Here is a 24763-nt window from a genome sequence, read left to right as displayed (position 1 = left end):
TATTTTTTATCAAAGCAGCATTCCACTTCCAGGAGCTAAAATCTGTTCTGGTTATTAAGGCTTCATAGCAAGTTACCCATAAAATTATGGCTTAAAACAATGAATACATGTATTTTGCTCCCTAATCTTTAATTCAGGAAGGGGTCTGCTCTGCTCATCATCCTGGGCTCTCATAATAGGCCTTACCTGGGATGTCAGCTGGAATACCTAGATGTAGCCTCTTTATGTGGCCTGGTTTCCTCACAACATAATGGCTGGATTACTATGGTGAACATCTTGAAAGAGAGCTATGAGAAAGTTGTAATGACTTAGCTACTGAAGGCATTCCCTTCTGCTATATTTGATTTGTTGAGGCAATTGCAAAGTCTTGATTGATTCAAGGTGAAGAAAATAGGCTTTTCCTCTTGATAGTGGAGTGGTAAGATTCTAGAAGAGCATATAGGACCAGAAATACTGCTGTGGATATTTTTGAAAAATAGAAAATGCCACAACATGCTTTTGACACATTTTTTTTTAAATCTGCAAAATATACCCTCACGCTTAATAATTGGTACAGTTCCGATTCTAAGTTGAAGTGGTTTTCTCCTCAGAATTTTGAAGGCATTCCTCTATTTTCTATGTATAGGCTGTTGTTGCCAAAATGTCCAGTGCTATTTTAATTTCTGATCCTTTGTAACTTTTTTATCTTTGATATTCTCAAACTGCATGATGATGCCACTTCTTGTTGCTCTTTTTATTTTCTTCTTTCCAGAATATTTCTTGGCTTTTTTGCCCACTCGTTCTACTTAATTTCCAAGAGTTTTTTTCTTTTTTAGAAGTCAAGTGGCATCTTTGACAATGCCTGGACATCTGCTTAGCTAGATTGTCCAGTTTATTAGGAACATCAGCCCCAGTCCTCATGTTTGTCTTCTGTGTCAGTGTCCTGGAGTCATGAGCGTCACTGATATTCGTTCTAAAAACTGTATTTCTTATCTTCTGTCAGGATAGGATTAGATGTACGTTCACCTTAGTTGTAAATATAAACCAATAAATTTACTTGTTCCCATTTCAAATAAGTTCTGTGATATAGTGCACATTATTAAAAAGCAAGTTGGATGCATCTCTTAGATTATTTTATAGGTTGTACCTGTTACTGAAGTCAAAATAAAGCAAATTGGTTCAGAATTATTAAAAATTTAAGGATAGTACAAATATTCTCTCATGTTCATCATATTGTTTCTAAATAATTTGTTGTATCTACCTATATACCACTAATATACCTTTAGTTAAAAGTAAAGTTTTAAGATAAAGATGAAAGATACTTTGAAATAAACAAGCTTATTAGAAAACTTTTTTTAACTTAACTTTTTCAATCAATCATATGTTCACTTGGCTTAAAATTCAAGAAGTATAAGGGAAAAGTCTCCCTGCCACTTCTTTTCCCCTTGCAACTTAGTGTTTCTTCTCACTGGTATCCAGAATTGTTCATTTGGGTGTGTATGTATAGAATTCATACAAACATGTATAGAATTCAAAATATAGTATGGAGGTTCCTCAAAAAATTAAAATAGAACTACCATATGATTCAACAATTCCACTTCTGGGTATTTATCCAAAGAAAATAAAAACACTAACTTGAAAAGATATATGCACCCTTATGTTCAGTGAAGCATTATTTATAAGATAAGTAAACAACCTAAGTGTACATCAGTGGATGAATACATAAAGAAAATGTGCTGTGTATATACGATGGAATATTAATCATCCATAAAACAAGAAGAAAATCTTGGCCATTTGTGACAACAAGGGTGATGGACCTTGAGGCCATTATGTTAAGTGTAATAAGTCAGACAGAAAGACAAATACTGTGTGATCTCACTTATATGTAGAATTAAAAAAAAACAAAAAAAAAACCATATTCATAGATACAGAGAGATTGGTGGTTGTCAGAGGCAGGGGTTGGGGGATAGGCGAAATGGGTAAAGGGGTTCAAAGGGTACAAACTTCCAGTTAAAAATAAGTAAGTCATGGGATGTAATGGTGACTATAGTTACTAGTGTACTGCATATTTGAAAGTTGCTGAGAAAATAGATCTTAAACATTCTCATCACAAGAAAAAATACTTGTATTTATGGTGACAGATGTTAACTAGACTTATTGTGATTATTTCTCAGTATATACAGATATCAAATATTACGTTGTATACGTGAAACTAATATGTTGTATGTCAATTATACATCAAAAAAAAGAATATATTATCTTACACTGAGCACTTTTTCTCTTAGATAAGTTCAGATAGAAAACCAGACTAAAATAATTAGGATAATTCAGGCTTTAACACAGATAAGAATTATCTAAATACCAATATTTGAATTAATACAGTAAGTTTATATGGGTCAGTCACTCTTGTATAAAGGACAAAAAGACTTATGTTTGTTTTAAATAAATACTAATGCTAAATATTCCACTTTGTAATCATCATTAAATAAGAAATATATTTGATCTTGGACCAGGTTCCTGGCACAAACCTGCTAAGACCCTGGTAAGCAAAAGGAACCTTATTTGTTATTCATAACACCGGAGTTAATGCTAATGAGGTGACTTAGGCTGGGTCCCATGTAGTCTCAGGATGGGTTTGGTCATCAGAAAGACCAAGTGACAGAGGGTTGGAACTTTCAGCACCACCCACTGACTTCAGGGAAGAGGGGGAATGCAGATTAAGCTCTACAAAAACTCTTGAACATGGAGATTTGACAAGCTTACCACATGGTAGGAGGGTGGAGCACCCAGTCCACAGAGAAAGAAGTTCCAGCACAGGACTCTCCCAGACCTTGCCCTATGTACCTGTTCATCTGACTGTTCCTCTGTATCCTTTATAATAACCTGATAAGCATAAGCAAATGTTTCTCTGAGTTTTGTGAGCCACTCTAGAAAAATGTATAATTGAACCTAAGGTGACGTTATGGGAACCTCTGACTTACAGCCAGTTGGTCAGAAGCATAGATTATTTTTTCTATTGAGTTGTACAAGTTGTTTATATATTTTGGATATTAATCCCTTGTCAGATACACGATTTGCAAATATTTTTTCCCATCCAGTAGGTTACCTTTTCATTTGTTTGTTTCCTTTGCTCTGCAGAAGCTTTTTAGTTTGATGAAGTCCCATTTGTTAATTTTTGCTTTTGTTGCCTTTGCTTTTGCTGTCAGATAAAAAAAATCATTGCCAAGACAAGTGTCAAGGAGATTACTGCCTATGTTTTCTTTTAAGAGTTTTACAGTTTTAGGTCTTATGTTTAAGTCTTTAATCTTTTTTAAGTTTTTTGTCTGGTTTAAGATAGTGGTCCAGCTTTCATTCCTTATTTCCTTTTCAGGTAATTTGTTGTATAGAAACAACAGATTTCTATATATTCTGTATCCTTCAACATCACTGAATTTGTTGATTAGATCTAACTGCTTTTGGTGGAGTCTTTGTATTTTCTATATATATAATCTTGTCATCTACAAATAGAGACAGTTTTACTTCTCCCTTTCCAATTCTCATGTCTTTTATTTCATTTTCATACCTGATTCCTCTGGCAAGGACTTGCATGTTGAATCGGAGTGAGCACCCTTGTCTTGTTCCTGATCTTAGGAAAAGCTTTCCATCTTTTATCATTAAGATAGTAGCTGTGGGCTTATCATATACAGCCTTTATTATGTTGAGGTATATTCCTTCTATACCTAATTTGTTAAGAGTTTTTTATCATGAATGGATGTTGAATTTTGTCAAGTGCTTTTTCTGTGTTTATTGAGATGATTATACGATTGTTTTTTCTTTCATTCTGTTAATCTGATATATCACATTGATTGATGTTCATATGTTGAAATGTACTTCCATCCCAAGGATAAATCCCACTTGATCATGGGGAATGGTCCTTTTAATGTGCTGCTGAATTTGGTTTGCGTGTACTTTATTGAGAATTTTTGCATCTGTGTTTATCAGGGATATTGGTCTGTAGTTATCTGGTAGTGTCCTTTTCATATAATGAGTTTGGACGTGTTCCCTCCTCTTCGAGTTTTCGGAAGGGTTTGAGAAGGATTGGCATTAATTCTTTAGATATTTGGTAAAATTCACTAGTGAAGCCATATGGTCCTGGACATAACTTCATTGAGAGATTTTTGATTACTAATTCAATCTCCTTACTTGTAATTGGTCTGTTTAAGCTTTCTATTTCTTCCTAATTTAGTCTTGGTAGTTTGTATGTTTCTAAGAATATTTCCATTTCTTCCAGGTGGCCTCAATGTGTTGACATAGAATTGTTTATTTGTAGCCTCTTATGATTCTCTGTGTTTCTGTGGTATCATTTGTAATGCCTCCTTTTTCATTTATAATTTTGTTGATTTGGGTTCTCTCTTTTTTTCTTGGTGAGTCTATCAAGAGGTTTGTCAATTTTGTTTATATTTTCAAAGAACCCACTCTTAGTTTCATTGATCTTTTCTATTGTCTTTTTAGTCCTGTTTCATTTATATCCCCTCTGATCTTTTTATTTCCTTCCTTTTACTAACTTTGGACTTTGTCTTTTTCTAGTTTCTTAAGGTGTAATGTTAGGTTGTTTATTTGAAATTTTTCTTGTTTGATGTAGGTATTTATCACTATGAACTTCCCTCTCAGGACTGCTCTTGCTGCATCCCATAGGTTTGTTATGTTCTATTTTTATTTTCATTTGTCTCAAGGTATTTTTTTATTTCTCTTTTGGTATTTTTTTTATTGACCTATTTGTTGTTCAGTAGTATGTTGTTTAATCTCCACATAGTTGTGACATTTCCAATTTTTCTTCTTGTCATTGATTTCTAGATTCATACCACTTTGGTTAGAAGAAATGCTTGGTATGATTTCAGTCTTAAATTTATTAAGACTTGTTTTGTGGTCTAACTTATGATCTCCTGGAGACCATTCCATGAATACAATTTTAGCACTTGGGAAGAATGTGTATTCTGTCACTTCTTTTTTTTTTAAATTTCATTGAGTCCAGAGGACTCTTGTTTTAGACTTGTGAGATTAACCACATTACAGCACAGGCAGTTTCTTTTAAGAGAATGATGACTAGACTTCTAAAGGGCTGCATCTTAGACTGTATTTAGTTACTTCTTTACTGTTGTTCAGAATCTACAGTTTAGACTATGAGGCCAAAATAGGACTTCTCTCAATTTTTTGGTCAACTTGATGTGATGGCTGGAATTATCCAGAAAAAATAAAAAGTCATTGTATTTTCTTGAATAGTCATTTAAATTTAAATTTAAGACTTCAACTTTCATTTTCAAATAAATAAAAACAATGTCTTATAGCCAGGGATGCAAGGATTTGGTTATCCTTGTTGGAATAATGGTTCTTCTCTAACTGGGGAAGTCACTCTGTACATTTAGGGACTGGGAGGTAGGTGCTTGAAATGTAAAAAGGTAAAGGTTTTTCTGTGACCAAAGCTAGTTATCAGTCACCACGAGACCATCATTAGAGCTAGAATTCAAGAAATAGTGAGTAGAAGTTCATTTTCTATTCAGTCTTCATGGATTGTATCACTCTGGTTAACAGCTGGTTCTAAATATAAAGGTCAAACTTTCAAGGTCTTCATTCTTTAAATGTAATTCTTCAATCAGGGTGGCTATAAACTGTGTAAACACCACACTTTCCTGAGAATGCTTCTGAACGCCAAGAGTCAGGGTCAGTAATGACAGCAACACCACAGCAATTAAAGTCCATTCCGCAGGCTTGTGTATAATATTTCTATTTGTTAATCTGAAAGTTCGGACAAGATTTTTAAGTTGTGTGTAAATATCTCCTAATGTAATCTGAAGAGGCCCCAAAAGTCCAGGCAATACTTTACTCAATTTTTCAAGTACGATACGTTTTCTAATCTGATTCTGAGAACTTGAATTTATCAGTGGAAAGGTGGGATCATGCTCTTCTGAGTCTTGTGATTTGGTGGTTTCTTCATTTAAAACATATCGTCCTCTATAAAACTCCCTGATCCTTAGTTTTAATGTTTCAGTTTCTTTTTTCAAGTTTTCATAACTTGGCAGTGGTTTAGTGGCTGTATCTGAGGACCTAAAAGGCAAAGACTCATCTAAGCTGTCCTGAGATTCCTGCAAGGCAGGGGAATGACTATCTCAGTCAGAGTTTGTGTCATCTTCATCAAGTTCTTCTTTAACCAGAGGGGCTGAAGACAGTTTCAGACACACAGACGCATAATTCTCACCATACAAAAACCTCAAAGTTTCTTCTGTCTTCCACTCAATCAAAGTCTTCTTCAGAACTTTAAGTAAGCTTGCCTTTGCAACTTCAGGACACACCTGCACTGAACTAGAAGATGACCTAGAAACTTGGTTTGATTTGGCAAATTTCCTCTTAAAATGCTCGACACTTTTCTTACTTATGCCTACTAGAGTTATCTCTGAACTATGGTATTTATTTTCAGAAATTTCTGAAGCCTCTAATTTTTCTCGCAAAGAACTACTTGAAGGAATCTGAGTATTTACTTTCTGTAAAGGAAGTTCACAAGCAGCAGCTTTCTCCTGATTATCTAATCTGCAATGGCCTAACTGCTCAGTGACTTCTAGTACTGTTCTTTGTCTTCTTGCTTGAAGTTAGCTTTTTGACCAGCTTTCTTTTTCATTATGCTTTTTTTTGTGCAGCTGTGGCCTTACACCCGTTGCGTTTGGTCTGTTTCCTGGTAGAATGGAAGAAACAAAGTCTTGCTCATTATCACTGCTACTATCACTATGAGTGCTAGAAGAACTAGATTCATACTGCTTCTTAAAATCATCAGGATTGTCAATATCTGATGTTTTAATGGCCTCACTGCATAACTGTACTTCTTCGCCAGAATGGCCACTATTTCCTTCCTGTAGCAGCAGAAAATTAGGATGCCTTTCTTCTTCTCAAATCCATACTGGAGTTTTAGGAATTTGGGCTCCAAAAAGCTTAGATGCTCAATAACAAAAGTTGCTGCAAAAACACTTTCTTTCAGTGATATCATAGACTTTATTGGTTTTGGTAGAAATTTCGTATTTCTGTTTTGGTACAATTTCTAGCTTCTTTTGACATAAAGGGTAACCGCAGAGCTTGATAATAGAACGCTCATTCACGACATCGCTGGAGTGAGCAGGCGTGATCAACTTCCCACACTCCCTTAAGAATTCTTCTGTAATATTCTCTTCTGAAAGCTGTTCAACAATATGTAGAACTTTTCTCTCAAACTCAATCTTCTTTCTCACAGTCTCTTCTAGTTCTGCTTTCCTTTTAGAAGCATCTCGCTGTTTCAAGGCACCTGTCTGTTTAGTACCTGCGGCGTCTCGGCGGAGGGTTGCTGGCGTATTCTGTCACTTTTGGATGGAATGCTCTTTATATATCTGTTAATACTATCTAGTATAACATGTCATTTAAGGCCCATGTTTCCCTATTGATTTTCTTTCTGGATGATCTATTCATTGATGTAAGTGGGGTATTAAAGCCCCTTATTATTACTGTATTGCTAATTATTTCTTCCTTTATGTCTGTTAATATTTCCTTGCTATATTTAGATGCTCCTATGTTGGGTGCACAAATATTTACAAATGTATGTCCTTGTTGGATTGACCCCTTTATCATTGTGTAATGGCCTTTTTAATCTCTTACTACAGTCTTTGTTATAGTTTATTTTGTCTGATATAAGTATAGCTATATTTTCTTTGATTTCATTTGCATGGAATATCTTTTCCTGTATCTTGGCTTGCATTCCATGTATGTCCTTCTGTCTGAAGTGAATCTCATGTAGGCAGTATGTGGATAGATGGTTCTTATTTTTTTATCCATTCAACCACTCTGTATCTTTTGATTGTAAAATTTAGTCCATTTGCATTTAAAGTAATTATTGATTGGTATGTACATATTGCCATTTTGTTCATTGTTTTCTGGCTGTTTTGTGGTTCCTCTCTGTTTCCTTTTTTTCTCTCCCTTTGTGGTTTGATATTTTTTAGTGGTATACTAGAGTCCTTTGTCTTTTGTGTTATCTATAGTACATTTTTGCTCTGAATTACAATGAGGCTTACATATAACAACATATATTTGCAAGTTTATTTTATGCCGATAGTAACTTAAGTTTGAATGCATTCTAAAGCTCTATATTTTAACTCTATCCTTTCTCCCCTCCATGTGTTATGTTTTTGATGTCACATTTTAGATGTTTTTATCTTGTGTATCCTTTAACTAGTTATTGTAGTTATAGTTGTTTCTACTACTTTTGTCTTTTAACCTTCATTCTAGCTTTATAAGTGATGACCATGAACTTTACTATACATTTACCTTTACCAGTGAGATTTATGCTTGCATATATTTTTCTGTGACTAATTAATGCCCTTTTCAGCTTAAGGTTTCTTTAACCATTTCTTGTAAGGTCATTTTAGTGGTGATGAACTCTTTTCAATTTTTGCTTATCTGGAAAGATCTTTATCTCTCCATAAGTTTGCCTGGTAGAGTATTCTTGGAAGTTTTTTTTTTCTTTCCCTTTTAGTACTTTAAATATGTCCTGCAACCCCTTCTGGCCTGCAAAGTTTCTGCTGAAAAATCTCTTGGTAGTCTTATGGGGGTTCTCTTATACAAAACAAGTTGTTTTTGTCTTGCTGCTTTTCAGATCCTTCGCTTTTCTTTTACTTTTGAATTTTTTTAATGTGTCTTGCTGTGGATGTCTTTGGGTTCATCTTATTTGTAACTCTCTGGGCTTTCTGGATTTTCCTGTCTGTTTCCTTCCTCAGGTAAGGGAAGTTTTCAGCTATTATCTTTTCAAATAAGTTTTTGCCTCTTTCTATCTCTGTTCTCCTTTTGGGACTTCTATAATTTTGCTTCTATTATTGGGTTACTTCAACTACCCAATCTTCAAGTTCACTGATCCTTCTTTCTGCTTCACCGAGTCAGCTTTTGAACCCCTCTAATTTATTTTCTAGTTAAATTACCTTATTCTTCAGTTGTGCGACTTCTGTTTGGTACTTTCTTATATTTTCTATTTCTTTGTTTAAGTTTTCCTCCATTCTTGTGTTCTCCATTCTTCTTAGTTCAGTGAGTAACTTCATAACCATGACTTTGAACTGTTTATCAGGTGAATTACTTATCTAAATATAGTGAAAGCTACTGAGCAACTATCACATAACCACATTTTCTGTATTAAATGTTATTCTCCATTCCCTCAGTGAAGGTACTGATTGATGCCAGTGGAATGCTCAAAACATAAATATGGCCTCTGTTCATTTCTACTAACAAGTTGAATTGTATGTTTTCTAAAACATTTTTCTTTTTCACAAAAACCAAAATTTTCTTTTTGGGGGTTCATATTTTATTAATTTATGTAATATTTAACTCAGTCACATAATTATAAAGTGACACCTGCCATAAATAGATTACATTTATAACATACGACCATTGTTATTTAGAACAATTTAGCAATAACTTTACAAATTTACCCCTAAATGCTAATCTAATATTTCTCTCTCTCTTTCTTTAGCCTTTACAGTACCCCAGGTGGGATTCCTCCTTATGCTTCTCAGGGTTTTCCATTTCTTCCTCCGTATCCCTCCCAAGAAGCTAACAGGGCTATCAGCTCTTTATCTGTTGCGGACACTGTTTCTTCTTCAACGACAAGTTATACAACAACCAAACCCGCTGCTCCTTCATTTGGCATCCTTTCAAATTTGCCGTTACCTGTTCCCACAACGGACACTTCAGCACCGGTTGGTATCTTCAGTTATCTGTATTTTGTACCTTTGAAGCATTCATTCATTTAACAAACACTTGTATGTTTCCTTGTGGCAGCCACTAAGTTAGGCACAAAAGATAAAAAGATTAAATCACATCTTCAACTCAAGTAACAAACTCAGAGAGGTGACCACCATATAACCAAATAATTGTAAATAAGGAACTTCAATAGAATAAAAGAAATAGTTTGGAGTTATGGTGAAGACACAGCTGAGGGAATGGTCAATGCTGCCAGGGACCAAGGTGGAACTAGAAGGGGATGCCTTTGTAAAAAATGTGATCCTGTTTTTTTCACCACTTTATCCTTAGTGCTTCAAACCATGCCTGATACATATGTGTATTAGGTGCTAAGTTAAAATGAGGCAGAAGAATGAATGAGTGAATTTATGCTTGAGGTCAGATTTTGATAGAGGCTAATGAATTTGCCAGGATAAAGCGTTCTGTGGAAGAGGCAATAGCGTTGACAAAGGGGTGGAGGCATAAACCGGATGGCATATTTGTGAAACTGCCTATAAAAGATCTGTCCGGTTGTCATAGGATTTAGGACTAGGCACAAGAAGTGCTTATGCAGGAGAAAGATTGTGGAGGGTCTGCTACAGCACGCTAAGGGCTTCAAGTGTCCCTTTGGTTTTAAAAATTGTATGTTCCTTAATTAATCTGGTAACTGTTGCCCTGTGGGATATTACTGAGGCATTGATTAATATTTGTGCATAAAACATATAAAGGCTTTTAAAAACCTTCATTTTAATCCTTAGTATCACCCATAGTAATACTCAACAAAACCTCATTATATCCAACTTTAGTAATTTTAATGTTTGTAATAATTTAGAATATAGACCCAAGTGGACTTTTTTTCCCAAAATTTTTCACCATTGCATTAATGAATATTATGATCAAACTACAATTAATAGTATAAACAAAATTACAAGAGAACTTTTCATGGATCTTCAATTTTAAAAAGTCATCTGTATTCAAATGATGGATACTCTTCCTTATGTGCCCTACTGTCACATTGAACTTAATTATGTAACTATTCAGACTTTTGCCAACTTACTGTTTTTCTATGCTTAATTTCTTTCACTTGAGATAAATGTATTTATATATCAATGAAATCCACACAGATAATTCTCCACACTTGTCACAGATATACTTAAGAGATTTGTCCTATAGTTATGTACTTGCTCAAGAGAGCTAACACAGGTATTCACATGATCTCCACAAGAAAGAAGGAAAGAAGGAAGGAAGGAAGGAGGGAGGGAGGGAGGGAGGGAGGGAGGGAGGGAGGGAGGGAGGGAGGGAGGGAGGAAGGAAGGAAGGAAGGAAGGAAGGAAGGAAGGAAGGAAGGAAGGAAGGAAACCCTTGATGTATAAAGGTACACTGAAAACAAAATAGAGTCAAGGAGTGGTAAGGACAGTATAAACTACGAAGATAAAGATATGATAATGAAAACAGTTACGTGATATAGTACATTAAAAATTACTTTTATAAGAAAAAAGGAGCAGTCAAAAAGATAGCTGAAATTTCATACCATTTCAAACTCTTTTTAGATAAGCCAAAATGGTTTTGGTTACAAGATGCCAGATGTCCCTGATGCATTCCCAGAACTCTCAGAACTAAGGTAAAAAACTTGGAGAATAACGTTGGTATTGTCTGTTTTATTTGTAATTGCAAACCAGATCATCATTTTCATATCCATATTAAACAAAATATTCTTTAAATCTTCACTACTCCGAAATTGTGCTTGTCTTGTGGGGAAGTTTTATAAATCTAAATTAGTTTCATGTCGTGTAGATTCTGTTTATTGAGTGACTAGTATGTACCCAGGGATTCTTGTAGATGCTGGGAATGATACAATAATTACCAGGATAACAATGTTCTTTCTCTTGTGTGGCTTATAGTCTGGTGAAAATTATTTCTGAATATATCTCTGGAGATTTCAAAATACACGGTGGACTATTTTAGACCTTTTCATTGTTCCGTTAGTAGACAGAAGTTTGTACATAGAGAAATAGATTAAAGTTTTCATGAAGTAATATAGCAAGGTAGTTTTACAGAGCCAAATTGTATTCAAATTTATAGGAAATATGTTTGTAATATTCAAGTTTAAGGTACCATTTTTCGTAGAACACTGTTCTTTTTAGGTGCTCCTTGAAAAAAAACAAACATGTTTTGTGGCCACTCAACTTTGTGCATTGCATCCTTTATACCCGATTGAAAGTTTCCAATACTCATAAAGCTGTTATTACTAAGCCTACTGAATGTAATTTAAAAACATTTTTAGGTTGTTTTTTTTTTGTCTTTAGAATATATGCAACCATGATGTACAACCAAAAAAATACTCATGAGAAATCTTATAGTTAACAAAATAAAAATTTAGCTTTATTTGACCCAGTGTTTTACAATCATTTTTAGGAAATAGTGATTTATTATTTTCTTCTAATAATAATTAATGTGGTTTACAATATACCACATACATGTTAAGAGTTTATATGCATTGTAATGCTTGCAACAACCTCATGACGTTGGTTCTATTATTTATTTCCATGTTGTAAAGGATTCTTCTTTTTCTTCCTTTCTTTTAAAAAAAATTACTATGAAAATATCAAAAATGAAAAAAGGTGAACTTCTTTATCTTGCTTCATATACCCTTCCAGCTTTCTTTTTGGAAAGTATGGGTATGGGTCAGGATTATTTTAAACCAAATCCCAAATATTACATCATTTCACCCCTAAGTTCTTCACTAAATTTCTCCATCAGGTAAGGACTTTTTCTTTACCATAACCCCAATCCACATCATCATACCTAACAAAATTAATGATAATTCTCTAATATTATCTCATTTCCCCAAGGTCTTAATGTTTTTGTTGGTAGTTTATGTGAATCAGGATTCAAAACAAGGTCTTACTATTGCATTTGAAAACTGTATCTCTGATGTTTCTTTTGTGCACCATTTCTCCCCACCTTTATTAACATATATGCATATATACACATATACATATTCCTACACACATACATATACATACATATATACATACACACATACAAGTATATACATAAACACATATATAATACATGTAAATTATGCACATGTATTATTACATATTTATTGAAGAAATAAGTTATTTGTCCTAAAGAATTTCCCATATTCTGTTTTTACCTGATTGCATTCTTGTGGTACCATTGAAGATATTCCTCTGTTTCCCATATTTCCTTCTACTGGTGGCTACATCTAGAGTTTTAATGAGATTTAGGTTCAATTTTATCAAATCATTGCCTTGTACACCTTAAACTTACCCAATGTTATATATCAATGATATCTCAGTAAAGCTGAAAAAGATTTTGGTTTAAATCTTTTGGCAATACTTACATTATTTAGGGCAAACTTCTCATTATAATCACATAAGGCAGCAGTGGTGTCCTATTTTTAATGACATTAAGATCGAAACATGTTGAAATACCTGAAATCATTTATTTCATTAAGGATTGCAAATGTGATTTCCTACTGCCAGAATTAGCCAGAATTCTGTGATGAACTTTTCTAAATGAACTATTTAGTTTTATTGAAATATATACAGAAAAGGCAAGATAAGTGCTTGATTTTTTTTTTCTCTTTATCAATTTTCAAAATCATGAGTTGATGCATAGGCAATCTCCAAAAGGTTCTGTTTGTATTTTGTAGTTGTTTTTGTATTAAGAATGCAAACATTTAAAAAATATATATATCTGATTTGTTCAGTGCATTGGAGTCATTATTCTTTTTGATGCTTAAACAGTCGTATCTTTAGTCAATAAGAAACTCTTCGAGTTGGCCTCTATATCGTTTCTGTCCAAACAAAGATACCATGGATTTATCATGAACATTTCTTTCCCCTTTCTCTGAAAGCTGTTGTTTTGCTAAATAACGATTCCATTATTATTATTATTGTTATTATTACTACTAGTATTATTGAATGTAGGATAAGATATTGTTCATTTGGAAGTTTTTTGTTTGTTTTTTACACTTCTTTTGTTGTTAGTCTATATCACACCAGATAGAATAGCCAAATACTATTTTTTAAAATCTCTTCAAATAATACTTTTCTGAGTGATAATGTAACTTAAGAAAAACAGGTTCATTTATTTCCATTTGCTTTGAATTTTAGAAACTGCTTTTTTCTTTAGTTTTGTTTTTTTAATCATATAATACTTTTATGTGGATCTGCAAGCAAAACTAAAAGATATGTTCAGGAAGGTTTAGCTTCCATCCCTATTCTATCCATCCAGTTGTCTTTTTCATCCTATGAATATTGATTTTGCTTTTGATTTAGCCTTCTGTGCTTATACACATACACTCATGCATATCTTTTATTATGACAGCCACATACCTATTAGCTAAGTAGGCACAGAGGTTAAAATTGGGAGGTTGTGGTGGCTGTTCGTGAACCCTCGTCTTCATAGTCCTATAGTGATTTGACTCAACATTCAGACTACTTTATGTTCCATTGTAGTTGATGTTTTATTTGCTTTTAAGGTTATACTTTGCCTTCTTGTATGTATACATATAAAAATAGTTACTTCAAAAATTATTTAGAACCCTATCAGCTGAATAAAACTGAAAAATCGTGAATACTTACAATGGACAAAAACTAGATTACTGATATTCATTAACATATTTTTTCTGTTGTGTTTCTAGTGTGTCACAACTGACAGATATGAATGAACAAGAGGAGATATTACTAGACCAGTTTCTTACATTGCCTCAACTAAAACAAATTATTACTGACAAGGATGACTTAGTAAAAAATATTGAGGATCTAGCAAGTATGTCTTTCCTTACTTCTTAAATTTCCTAAGAAAAATGTGATCTTTACCTAGAAATAAACCAGAAATTTATCTTACAGGAAAAAATCTCCTTTTGGAGCCCAGCTTGGAAGCCAAAAGGCAAACTGTTTTAGATAAGGTGAGTTATCATTTTGAAGAAATCCATATAATTTAAAATTAGAATAAAACACCATTTTAATTTTCTCTTCTAGTATGAATTACTTACTCAAATGAAATCTACTTTTGAAAAGAAGATGCAAAGGCAGCATGAACTTAGTGAGGTAAGATTGTGTAGTTCTTTTCCTTTACCTTAGAATTTTTAATCTTAATGTGCGTGAGCCACATTCTTAATTTCATTATTGTATCAGAAAGCATTTATTAGGTGTCTGACTTTATAAGGCATGATACCTTTAAATGCAGATGAACAGCTCTCAGTTATTAAGGCATTATAAGTCATTTGTGCTCATGTAAGAGTATATTTAGTTTCAAAACAAAAATATTAAAAATTCCATATATAACTTTTCTGGGACAGTTATTGTAAAGCCAGTTTAACTCTTGCAATAAAATCTAACAACACAAAACTTTAACATTTATACTCACTTGTAAGCTTATGTGTAGATACCTTAAATGAAAAGTGAGCAAATTGAAAAACATATAAAAAATATAAAGTATAATTCACCACAAATAATAGATTTTATGCTCGAAATCTAGTTATATAAAAAAAATCAAAAGCATTTTATAAAAGTCAACTCATATTTTTGAAAGAAATAAATCTTTAAAAATGAAAAGAGAATAGAAGATATAATCTTTATATTTCATATTAGTAACCAGCATCATAATTAACAATATTCTATTTCCTTTAAAATCAGGAATTCAGAAAGTTAAAGCCAATGTGATAAAACATAAGGTAGAAATGAAACAACAGGATAAAAATGGTAAAAGAGAATATAAATTTATAATGATTTCAGATATGTTCATCCTTTAGAATAAAAGAAATGAGAATAATAGTTAACATTGAGCAATTATGTGTTTTACATTACACTAGGCCATTTATATATGTTGCTCATTATTTTCTCAAAATCCTCTGAGGTATGTCTTACTATTTTTCTGTTTTATAGATGAGCAAACTGAGGCACATGAATATTAAATAAGTATTATCAGAGTCAGGAGTCAAATTTAAGCAGTCCTCCCTCTTAACTAGAAAATCTAAGAGAATCAACTGAACTACTCTTAGATGCACATAAGAGTATAGTAAATGCTGAAGAAACTTTTCACAATAATCAATATCATTCTTTATACAAACTCTTAGTAAATTAAGATAGAAATAAATTCCTTAATTTGATGAAAAAATAGCTAGAAACTAAAAGCAAACAGCACACTTAATGACTAAACATTTCCAGCATACCATTAATGTTAGGAATAAGAGAGTGATCCCCTAGTATCACTGCTATTTAACATTGCTTGGGAGGTTCTCGCCACTGTAACAAGACAGGAAAAAGAAACGGTATAATGTAAAAGAAAAGATGAAACAGTTGTTAATAAAAAACAAACAAACAAGTAAAAATCCTAGCAAATTGAGAAAGTTATCCCCTCGATTGCAACAACTGCAAGTGCAAAATGAAGTAGAGAAAAAAAAACTCATTTACAATAGCAACAAAATTATAAAATACTTAGAACTGAACCCAGTGAAGTAAGGTAGAAAACTTTACTGAATGACAAAAGAAGACCTGAGTAAATGGAGCAACATAGAATATTCATGGGCTGAAAGATATAGTATTACAATTTCATTCTTCCCAAAATAACTTAAAATTTTAATATATTTCCAATCAAAATCCCAAGAGTATTTTTTTTTTACTTTGACAGATTTATGCTCAAGTTCTTTCGAAAGACTAAATGGGTAAAAGTAGTCAGAAGAGCTTGAACAAAAAGAAACAATGAAGATGACCTCCATTTCCCAGTAACAAAATATACTGTAAAATCACATTATTTAAACAATAATTTTATAGGAAGAGAAAAATAATTCTATGGAACAGACCATGCAGTTGAGAAACAGACTCATTTATGTGAGTAATTAGTTAGAAAAAACTGAGGATTTAAACAAATTACATAATTGGTACTCCATTTAGAAATAAAAAGATGTTTATATCATACCATACACAGAAAGATTTAAATAGAAACCATAAAGTTATGAAAGGCAACTGTCTTTTAGGATTTTTTTTCTTTTTTTAAGATTATGGTGGGAAAATCCATTCTAAGCATGATATGATAGAAGTGTAAAAAAAAATTGATACATGTAAATTTAAAACCTGTATGTCCTGAAAATCATAAAATCATAAAATCAAAAGTGAAGAAAAGGGAACAAATATATGTAGCATATATGACAAATATTAATAATGCCAGTGGTTCATAAAGAGCCCTTACAAGTAGGCAAAGGAAAGAACTAGAAACCCACAAAAGGAGAACTATGAACATCCAATAAATATTTGGATGTAACAGTTATTCTGTCCCCCTGGACCACTTATATAAGAATTGCTTGAAGTGCTTCTTGAAATCCTTAAAAACACCTTGATTCCTAGACTCTTCTCTAGATGTGCTCACTCAGAATCTCTGCAGATAATGGATCTTCTATACCCTGAAGTCTGAAACCACTTCATTAGACTGTTGGTGCCATGAGTGCAGGATCCTCTTCTGTTTTGTTTTCCCAGTGTACTCATACCCAGTACTTGGTCTAGTGGTTGGCACATAGTAGATACTCAATAAATATTTAATGACTAAGTAAATTGAAACATTTGAAAAGATACTCAACCTAATAATAATAATAATACTAAAAAAAGAGCAGAATTACATCATCTGTGTGAGCCAAACTTGTAAAGATAGATAACCACCGTTGGCAAGGGTGATAAGAAAATGGTGCATTCCTATACATTTCTGTGTGTGATGTATGACAGTGAGATACCATCTAACACCCACTAGGATGACTATTATTAAAAATAGCTTTAGTTCCTACGTTTAGTTCTTTGATCCACTTTGAGTTAATTTTTGTATGTGAGGTAAGGGTTCAGCTTCATTCTGCATGTGGTTATCCAGTTTTCCCATCACTGGTTGTAGAAGACTGTTCTTTCCCCCTTTGAATAGTCTTGGCACACATTTTGAAAATATTTGACCATATATGTGAAGGTATATTTCTAAGCTCGCTATTCCTTTTATGTATATGTCTTTTCTTATTGCCAGTACCACACTGTTTTGATTACTGTAGCTGTGTAGTAAGTTTTGAAATCAGTATGAAACCTCCAATTTTGTTTCTTCTATTTCAAGATTGTTTTGGCTATTTGGGATCTCTTGGGATTACATATGAATTTTAAGATGGGTTTTTCTATTTCTGCAAAAAAAGCCATGGAGATTTTGATAGGGATTTAATTAACTCTGTAGATCATTTTTGGTAGTTTTCTTAACAATATTAAGTCTTTTAATCTATGAACATGGGATGTCTTTCCCCTTATTTATGTCTTCAGTTTCTTGCATTGTTTTGTTGTTTTCAGTGTACAAGTCTTTCACCTCTTTGGTTAAATTTAGTCCTGTCACTTTTGTCATATTCTGTTCATTACAAGCAAGTCCTTAGGTCCAGCCCACACACAAGGGGAGAGGGATTACACAAAAAGCAGGAATACCAGGCGGTAGAGGGTGCCTAGCACAGTGATCTGATTCCTGAATCCCCAGGAGAGGACAATGATTTGCCCAGTTGCTCTCATGTAATAGTTTGTAGCCAATGGATTGCTTTCTTTTGTGTTAGGTATCCACCCCTATTTCCAAAAGCTGAGGACCTGGGTGGTAGCAGATTTCCTCAAAAAAAGGCTATGTAAGGCGTACCATGAATTGCTTCTCCCTACCTCTGCCTCATTTTCTTTCTCTCTAAGGAGTTTTTCTGAGCATTATAAACTAATACAGTACTTGATTTTCTTTTTCAGAGCTGTAGTGCGAGTGCCCTACAGGCAAGATTGAAAGTAGCTGCACATGAAGCTGAGGAAGAATCTGATAATATTGCTGAAGATTTTTTGGAGGGAAAAACTGAAATAGATGATTTTCTCAGTAGCTTCATGGAAAAGAGAACAGTATGTAAATACTCTTCCGTTGAGTACAAGTGACAGCTAATATCAAATAAAGTATATTCATAAGTAAAAGAATGCTAACACATTACTGAACTGAAGTTCCTCACAGGCCATGAGAGGAAACTAAAGAGCCTCTATGCGAGTGATAGCAACATGCTACTATCACTTTAAACCTGCTTGTTGTGAGTACACAAGCAGGTAAATCAAATACCAGTTCTGTTTCAGAAATTAATGTATCATTCTTTAGTAAAGTTAGTAAATCAGAGTAAGTCTAGTCTTAATGGTTATAATACACTCCTGAATAACCTGTTTCACAAGTTATTTTAAAAGAGACTAGTGTATAGCATTAAATTTTGTTGTATATTAAGAACATTCTGGAATAGTTATATTTCTATTTAAAGAAAAATACAACATCTGCTTAGTAGTTTCCCCTTTGATAGATTCCTAAGTGTTTAATTTCTCTGAAACATCACGTTTTAAATATAACTTTTTGTTACTAAACTTTGTAAAGCATATGGGATATATACCCTGTTAAGGAAGGTGAGGTAGATTTTATTATCTGCATTTTCCACGGGAGAAAAAACTTCAATTTTCCTTGAAGTTCAAGCATATGAATGACTATGTGTGCTAGCACTAGTAGGGCATTGAGTTTTCATCTGTTGTTCTTTGGGACTGTATTACTATACCTTCTAGATTTTGTTAATTAAGCTTCCTGGTTAACAATGGTAGAATTTATTTTCATATTTTAAAAACACAGATATTTGATATTACATAATCAGAAGCGATATAAAGGATCAGAGTTATTTTTACATTTTGGAAGTTTACAGGTAAAGGTTGTCTTCCAAACAAAGTTAATCTTTATTTTTTTTGATTTATAAATTCTGAACTGCCTTGAACATTCAAAACTTAAATAGCATCAACAGATTAAAAGAATCTTACTTAGAAGTCTGTCATAATGTAGGAGGTAGTGGTCAAATTGTTGGAGTAGTGACTGGTATTTTAAATTATCTCCTAGATTTGCCACTGTAGAAGAGCCAAGGAAGAGAAACTTCAGCAGGTGATAACAGCGCACAGCCAGTTTCCTGCTCCACTGTAGGTAAATTGTACTCCAAAAGGATTCAGTCTTAAGGCTAGTGCATGGCTATTCTTTCACTGAAGTGTGCTTACCAGTGCCTGCCCAGCTGCTTTAAGCGCTGTCATCACAGCTGTTGTGATGTATCACACAGAATAGCTTGCATTATATATTAAGCATAATGTATGTAATACATAAGCATATAGCCAATAGAAATCTTCTGGATATTTTCTCAGTATGATGTTGGTTTAAATGTTCTTGTGAACATTTGATAACTGCTTATGTATTGTTGTAAACTATAATTAGTTCCTTTCTCTTAGCTGGTGTGTGGAGTATACCATGCCACTTAGTTGACATTTTTCTCAGTAGTCTCCTTTGTCATTTCTTCCTTTAAGATGAACTTCCAGTCTGTCTCTTTTCCGTCTCACACCCATATTATTCCAATAATTTTTTGGCCAGTCAGTCCCCTGACTTTAGGGTTTCTCCTTCCTGCACACCACTGACAGAATAATGTCTCTAAAATATCCCCCTGGGATACAATTTCTCTGTTCTAGAACATATAGTGAGCCCCTAGCAGTGACAGTATCAATGTCAAATTTCTCTTCTGGTTTTCAGCCTTCTATAATCTGACACACTGTATTTGAGATCATCCATTTTAATTTTCCATTTTTCCCTTGTGTTGTCTCACATGTCATACTCTTTTTTTTCTACACCATGTCTTTGTTCATGCTTTTACCTGATCTCAAGACACCCTTCCTTTTCCTCTCCATCTATCAGGTTCAGGGAATGATGTGTTTGCAAGAACTGCTTCCCACCCCAAGTTTAAGTGACAGCCATGTTACTGGATAATGCTGGGGTACGTTATAGAGCCAAATACAAGCCGGTACAGCTCAGTCACCTGAGTGAAAATAGGACTGGAAGCCATAATAACCAAAGCAGCTCCTCTTTCTCATACCCTTTTCAAGGCTGATCGTTTCTCATTTCTGCATCTCTGTTCTTTTCTGTCTCTCGCTCTCAAGTGCTTTCTCACTTGCTCTTCAGAGAGCCTTTCTTTGCTACACTTGCACATACTTCAATTATTGCTGCTCACAGGCCTGATCATACGACAGTTCACAAGCAGCCAGTGGAGACTGATAAGGGTATCACTACAAATCTTTGAGAAAGAGACTGGCCCGGGATGGGTGGTGTCCATCCTGACCTCAGCAGTTTGGCCTAGAGATTGGTGTCTGGTCGTCCTCTGCCCACTTGACTGGGCAGAAGGAGTGGACTTTGAGAAAGGACTACGGGAGGTTCCATGAAAGGGGGATCCGGCTCCAGGGAGAGAAATGACAGGCAGTGCTCATCTCCAGTTCATCTACCCTTTCTCTCAGTCTAGTTGTCCTTCACCTAGTGCCAACATTGAATTGTTTTATATCTTGGTTTTTAATATCAAGTGTGCATTTCTCACAGCTTGAGAAGAAAGTGAGCACTGAGTAATTGCTTATTTATATGAACATGCTAGAATTCTTTCCCTATTTTTCCTCTGTGGTCAAGTTATCTTTATAGGTAAATCTTAATGGGAAGAGAATGTAAAGCTTTGAAAATTTATCATCTTAAATCAAATCTTAAGTTTTTTAAATTTTCTTTTCTTTCCAGATTTTCCTGAAAACATGAACTGCCAAGAGAGGAATGGGACACAAAACTAAGCACATTTATACTTATGATTTGCATATTGGCATTTCATCACAGTAGCTGAATTTATAGATACACTATATATAGATTGTGTACAGATCTGAGACTGATTTTGTACAGATTAGAATGAATGCTATGATCTTGGCTTTGAGAAATTTTTCTGTACTATTTGCACTAAAAATGTTTATTTATTATTGATAAATTCTATCATATTTAAGTTCTACTATTCCTCTCTTATTGATTAAATACCTATGCATGTAATTTTAGCTAGTTTTAATGTTTTATAAAATTACTTCATTTAAATTTGTATTTTTAATTTGAAACTGCCTCATTTCTTTATCAAGAATGGTTTCGTTTAGATTTTTTCCTCAACCTTTTTTGAAAAATTACTGTTTTCCACTATAGAAAGACTCTTATTTCTCCTCTTTCTTTCTGGATGATCAAATTTTCAAAAACATTTTGTTTTAAATATTCCTAGTGTCAGGAAACACCAAACCTGCCAATGTGCCATCTCAAGAAAGTAACTTTTAATATGTACAATAAATCAAAAGAATAAATCAGCTGCTCTTATATATTGTTGTTTTGTTTTTTAAATGAAAGGTGCACTTAAGAAGCAATACAGGTAAATAAATATTTTACCTATTAGAAAAAAATTGCCTTTCACTTAAACTAGGCCAACATAAACATTCATGCTAATTTTTTTATGTAAGTATCTTATGGTTGGAGAAGGATTTGCTCTCTAAATTACTAATGTTAAAGACAATCTGTTAATAAATAGTAAATCTAGACATAAAAACGTCGATAAAATTTTCTGACCTGTGAGTTAATCTTTCATAAGAGAAAAAGCTATAGTAATTAAAAATTAATATTTAATTATTAGGAAGTTGAGTTTTTAATTTAATTTAATTTTCTCTTTAACTTGTACCATGTTCAGCAGTTTGCTTTTTTTCCATGTTGCAGAATACATTTTATGGGTAGCTGTAAAAGTTAATCCAAGAGAAAATCTTGATCTCTATAACCTGAGGCTTGGTAAGGCAGTATCTAAATCACAAAACAACCTAATGTATATTTTTGTTTAAACTTCATTGCAATATGATTATCATTCTAAATACCAGCTTACAGTATATTTTTGCCTTTTCGTCATTCTTCTGTTTACTTATGTTTTTTGCAATAGAGCTTTAGGAAAAAGAAAATTTTTTTCCTAGACTTGAAATACAGTACTTAATACTTAGTCTATGTTTATGGAAGGGCAAGTATCCACATGGACTATGAAGATGTAGTTTGAATAAAGAAATTATTCTTTATTAATCACCTGTCTTCCTGGCCCTGTGCTAAGGGCATGCTGTTTAATCTTCAAAATGACCAGATGAGGAAGGTATGATTATTCCAGATTTACACATAACTGAGGTAAGTGTTTCAAATTTGTCTCTCTATATTCAGAAACCTTTCCATACTACACTGGCCAGCAGAGCTTCAGTTCTCCCAGCAATCACTGCAGTGGCAGTGGAGAACATAATGGTCCCAGTCTTTTGAAAATAATTGGGCAGCTTTCTTGGAAACCACGCAGAGCCCAGAACAAGACACCAGGAGACCACAGCCATTCTAAAATGATATTAATTCATTTGATTTAATTTTATTAAGCACCCACTAAGAATGAGGCATTGTGGAAATGCTATACAACTGTAAGTCAAACATGGTTTAAGTGTTTAGGTTCTTACCTTACTCCACTAAAAACAAAAACCAAAAAACATAATAAATTTCTTCTACATAACCCAAAAATAATTCATCTCAATGTTTTTTTAAACTTGAACTGTCCCAGTTTCCTTCTATACCAGTTAACATAGCTTGGTTTCTCCTTCCAAAATTAATTTATTAGATAACTTCCTTACAATTCAGTCATTAAAAAGAGTTTGGTCATCACTATATGCAGTGAACAGACAAAATAGTTTAGATACAGGTTATGTAAGTCATCCAGGATGGAAAAAAAATCTATTTGAATGTCTGTGAATTTTTTGTTCTGTTATTGCAACAGAAATTAACTGACATTCTTTTTGCCATTTTATGGCTATATTATTTTCTTCTTAAAATTGGCCATATTGGAAAAGCAGTGCCAGAGGAGGGGAAAAATGCCTGCTAAAGCAGAGATTTTTTATTGTACTTTAATATATAATAAAAGACTAAATAGAAATTAAAATGGTAGAGTTTAGGAGTTATTAGATTATTAAGAGTAGGGGATTGTCATGGGTAGAAATGTAAAGGTTATCTCAAAATAGAAGAAAGTTTTCTAAATAAATGAGATACATACTAAAGATATGTTTCAAAGGTGGAGTATATTTTTAGGAATAAACTGAAATTTATATTGGAATAAAGGTAAGTTTGATCATAATTTATGCTTAAATGACAGCTCGATTCATTTTGGGGCAAAGAAACTGTATTCTTAAAGAATAGAAACATGAAGGGTTTCCCTTCTCTTCACCTTCCTTTATTTTAAAAACGTTCCTTTGTTGATTGCTGAATCATGATCAAAATTCTTACATACTTCATATTAAATTTTCCAGAATGTCACTAAATAATAAGTCACGTGAGCTCTAAATATTACTAGTTAGAAAGTAATCTGCCTTGAGTCAGATTTACATTTGTTTATTCCCTATGCTTTAAACCAACAGCCTGAAATAAAACATTTCCTGATTGATGTTTGATTTAAAACAAATACGTGCTATTAGAGATTGTAGTCTTATTGAATTGGCCATGTTCTTTCAAGGCCCTGTGAAAGCACACTAAAGTTTAAGAAGCAATAAATATTACCTTTTACATAAATTTCAGTGTTAGGTTAACTTTTAATAAGTAGTCTAAATGAACATGTGAATATTACGTCAGGTAAGATGTTTGGGGAGGCTGAAAAAAGTTTGTGTCTAAGATGAAAAATACCACATTAAACAATTAAAATTTAAAATATCAAATATACTATTTTCAAAATAAATGCATAGTTCTGTTAGGTATATTTACTGTGTCTTTTTTTTAAATTGTATTATTTACTTTTTTGTAGATGTACGCTGCCAAATGGAATAAATTAAAGTCGTGTCTTCAGTATTAGGCAAAGAAGTTTCTAAGAGTTGGTAACTACAAGAATGGCATGAAGTGAGTGATGCTATAAAAATGCAAAAGCCATTACAACTATATCCTAAGTATTTCTCATTAACAAGGTATTCCCTATAATATATTGCAGAAAAAAATAAACATTCCTTGTACTTAATTTGGAACTGCTCAGAAGATAGAGGATGCTCAAATTCTGTATTCTAAAAGGATTACACTTGCTTTACATTAACAGAGTACTATTATATTACAATTTTCTAACATTACAGTTGTTCCATTTTTA

At 33.1% G+C, this 24763-nt stretch overlaps 1 protein-coding gene and 1 pseudogene across 3 annotated transcripts in view; one reads left to right on the top strand and one right to left on the bottom strand.

Moving 5' to 3' along the window:
* VPS37A (VPS37A subunit of ESCRT-I) overlaps positions 1 to 21947 on the top strand; it is a 34485-nt gene extending 12538 nt beyond the window's left edge. For 2 of the 3 annotated variants that reach the window (XM_074329723.2, XM_019737957.3), the window contains exons 5-12: positions 9488 to 9713; positions 11286 to 11356; positions 14411 to 14538; positions 14619 to 14677; positions 14751 to 14819; positions 18504 to 18647; positions 19660 to 19740; positions 21352 to 21947. In XM_074329723.2, coding sequence (XP_074185824.1) covers positions 9488 to 9713; positions 11286 to 11356; positions 14411 to 14538; positions 14619 to 14677; positions 14751 to 14819; positions 18504 to 18647; positions 19660 to 19740 — 778 coding nt within the window. In that variant the 3' untranslated portion in view covers positions 21352 to 21947. The remainder of the gene's footprint in view (positions 1 to 9487; positions 9714 to 11285; positions 11357 to 14410; positions 14539 to 14618; positions 14678 to 14750; positions 14820 to 18503; positions 18648 to 19659; positions 19741 to 21351) is intronic. The other variant, XM_019737956.3, reaches the window with a different exon arrangement.
* LOC109450540 (putative RNA polymerase II subunit B1 CTD phosphatase RPAP2 pseudogene) lies at positions 5365 to 9065 on the bottom strand (annotated as a pseudogene).
* Positions 21948 to 24763: the final 2816 nt, after the last annotated feature.

This window comes from Rhinolophus sinicus, chromosome 16 (assembly GCF_057876585.1).
Source record: "Rhinolophus sinicus isolate RSI-liver-muscle chromosome 16, RSI-T2T, whole genome shotgun sequence".
NCBI classification, from domain to species: domain Eukaryota; kingdom Metazoa; phylum Chordata; class Mammalia; order Chiroptera; family Rhinolophidae; genus Rhinolophus; species Rhinolophus sinicus.
The sequence above is the reverse complement of the archived record's forward strand: the minus strand, read 5'-3'. Positions and strand labels throughout refer to the sequence as shown.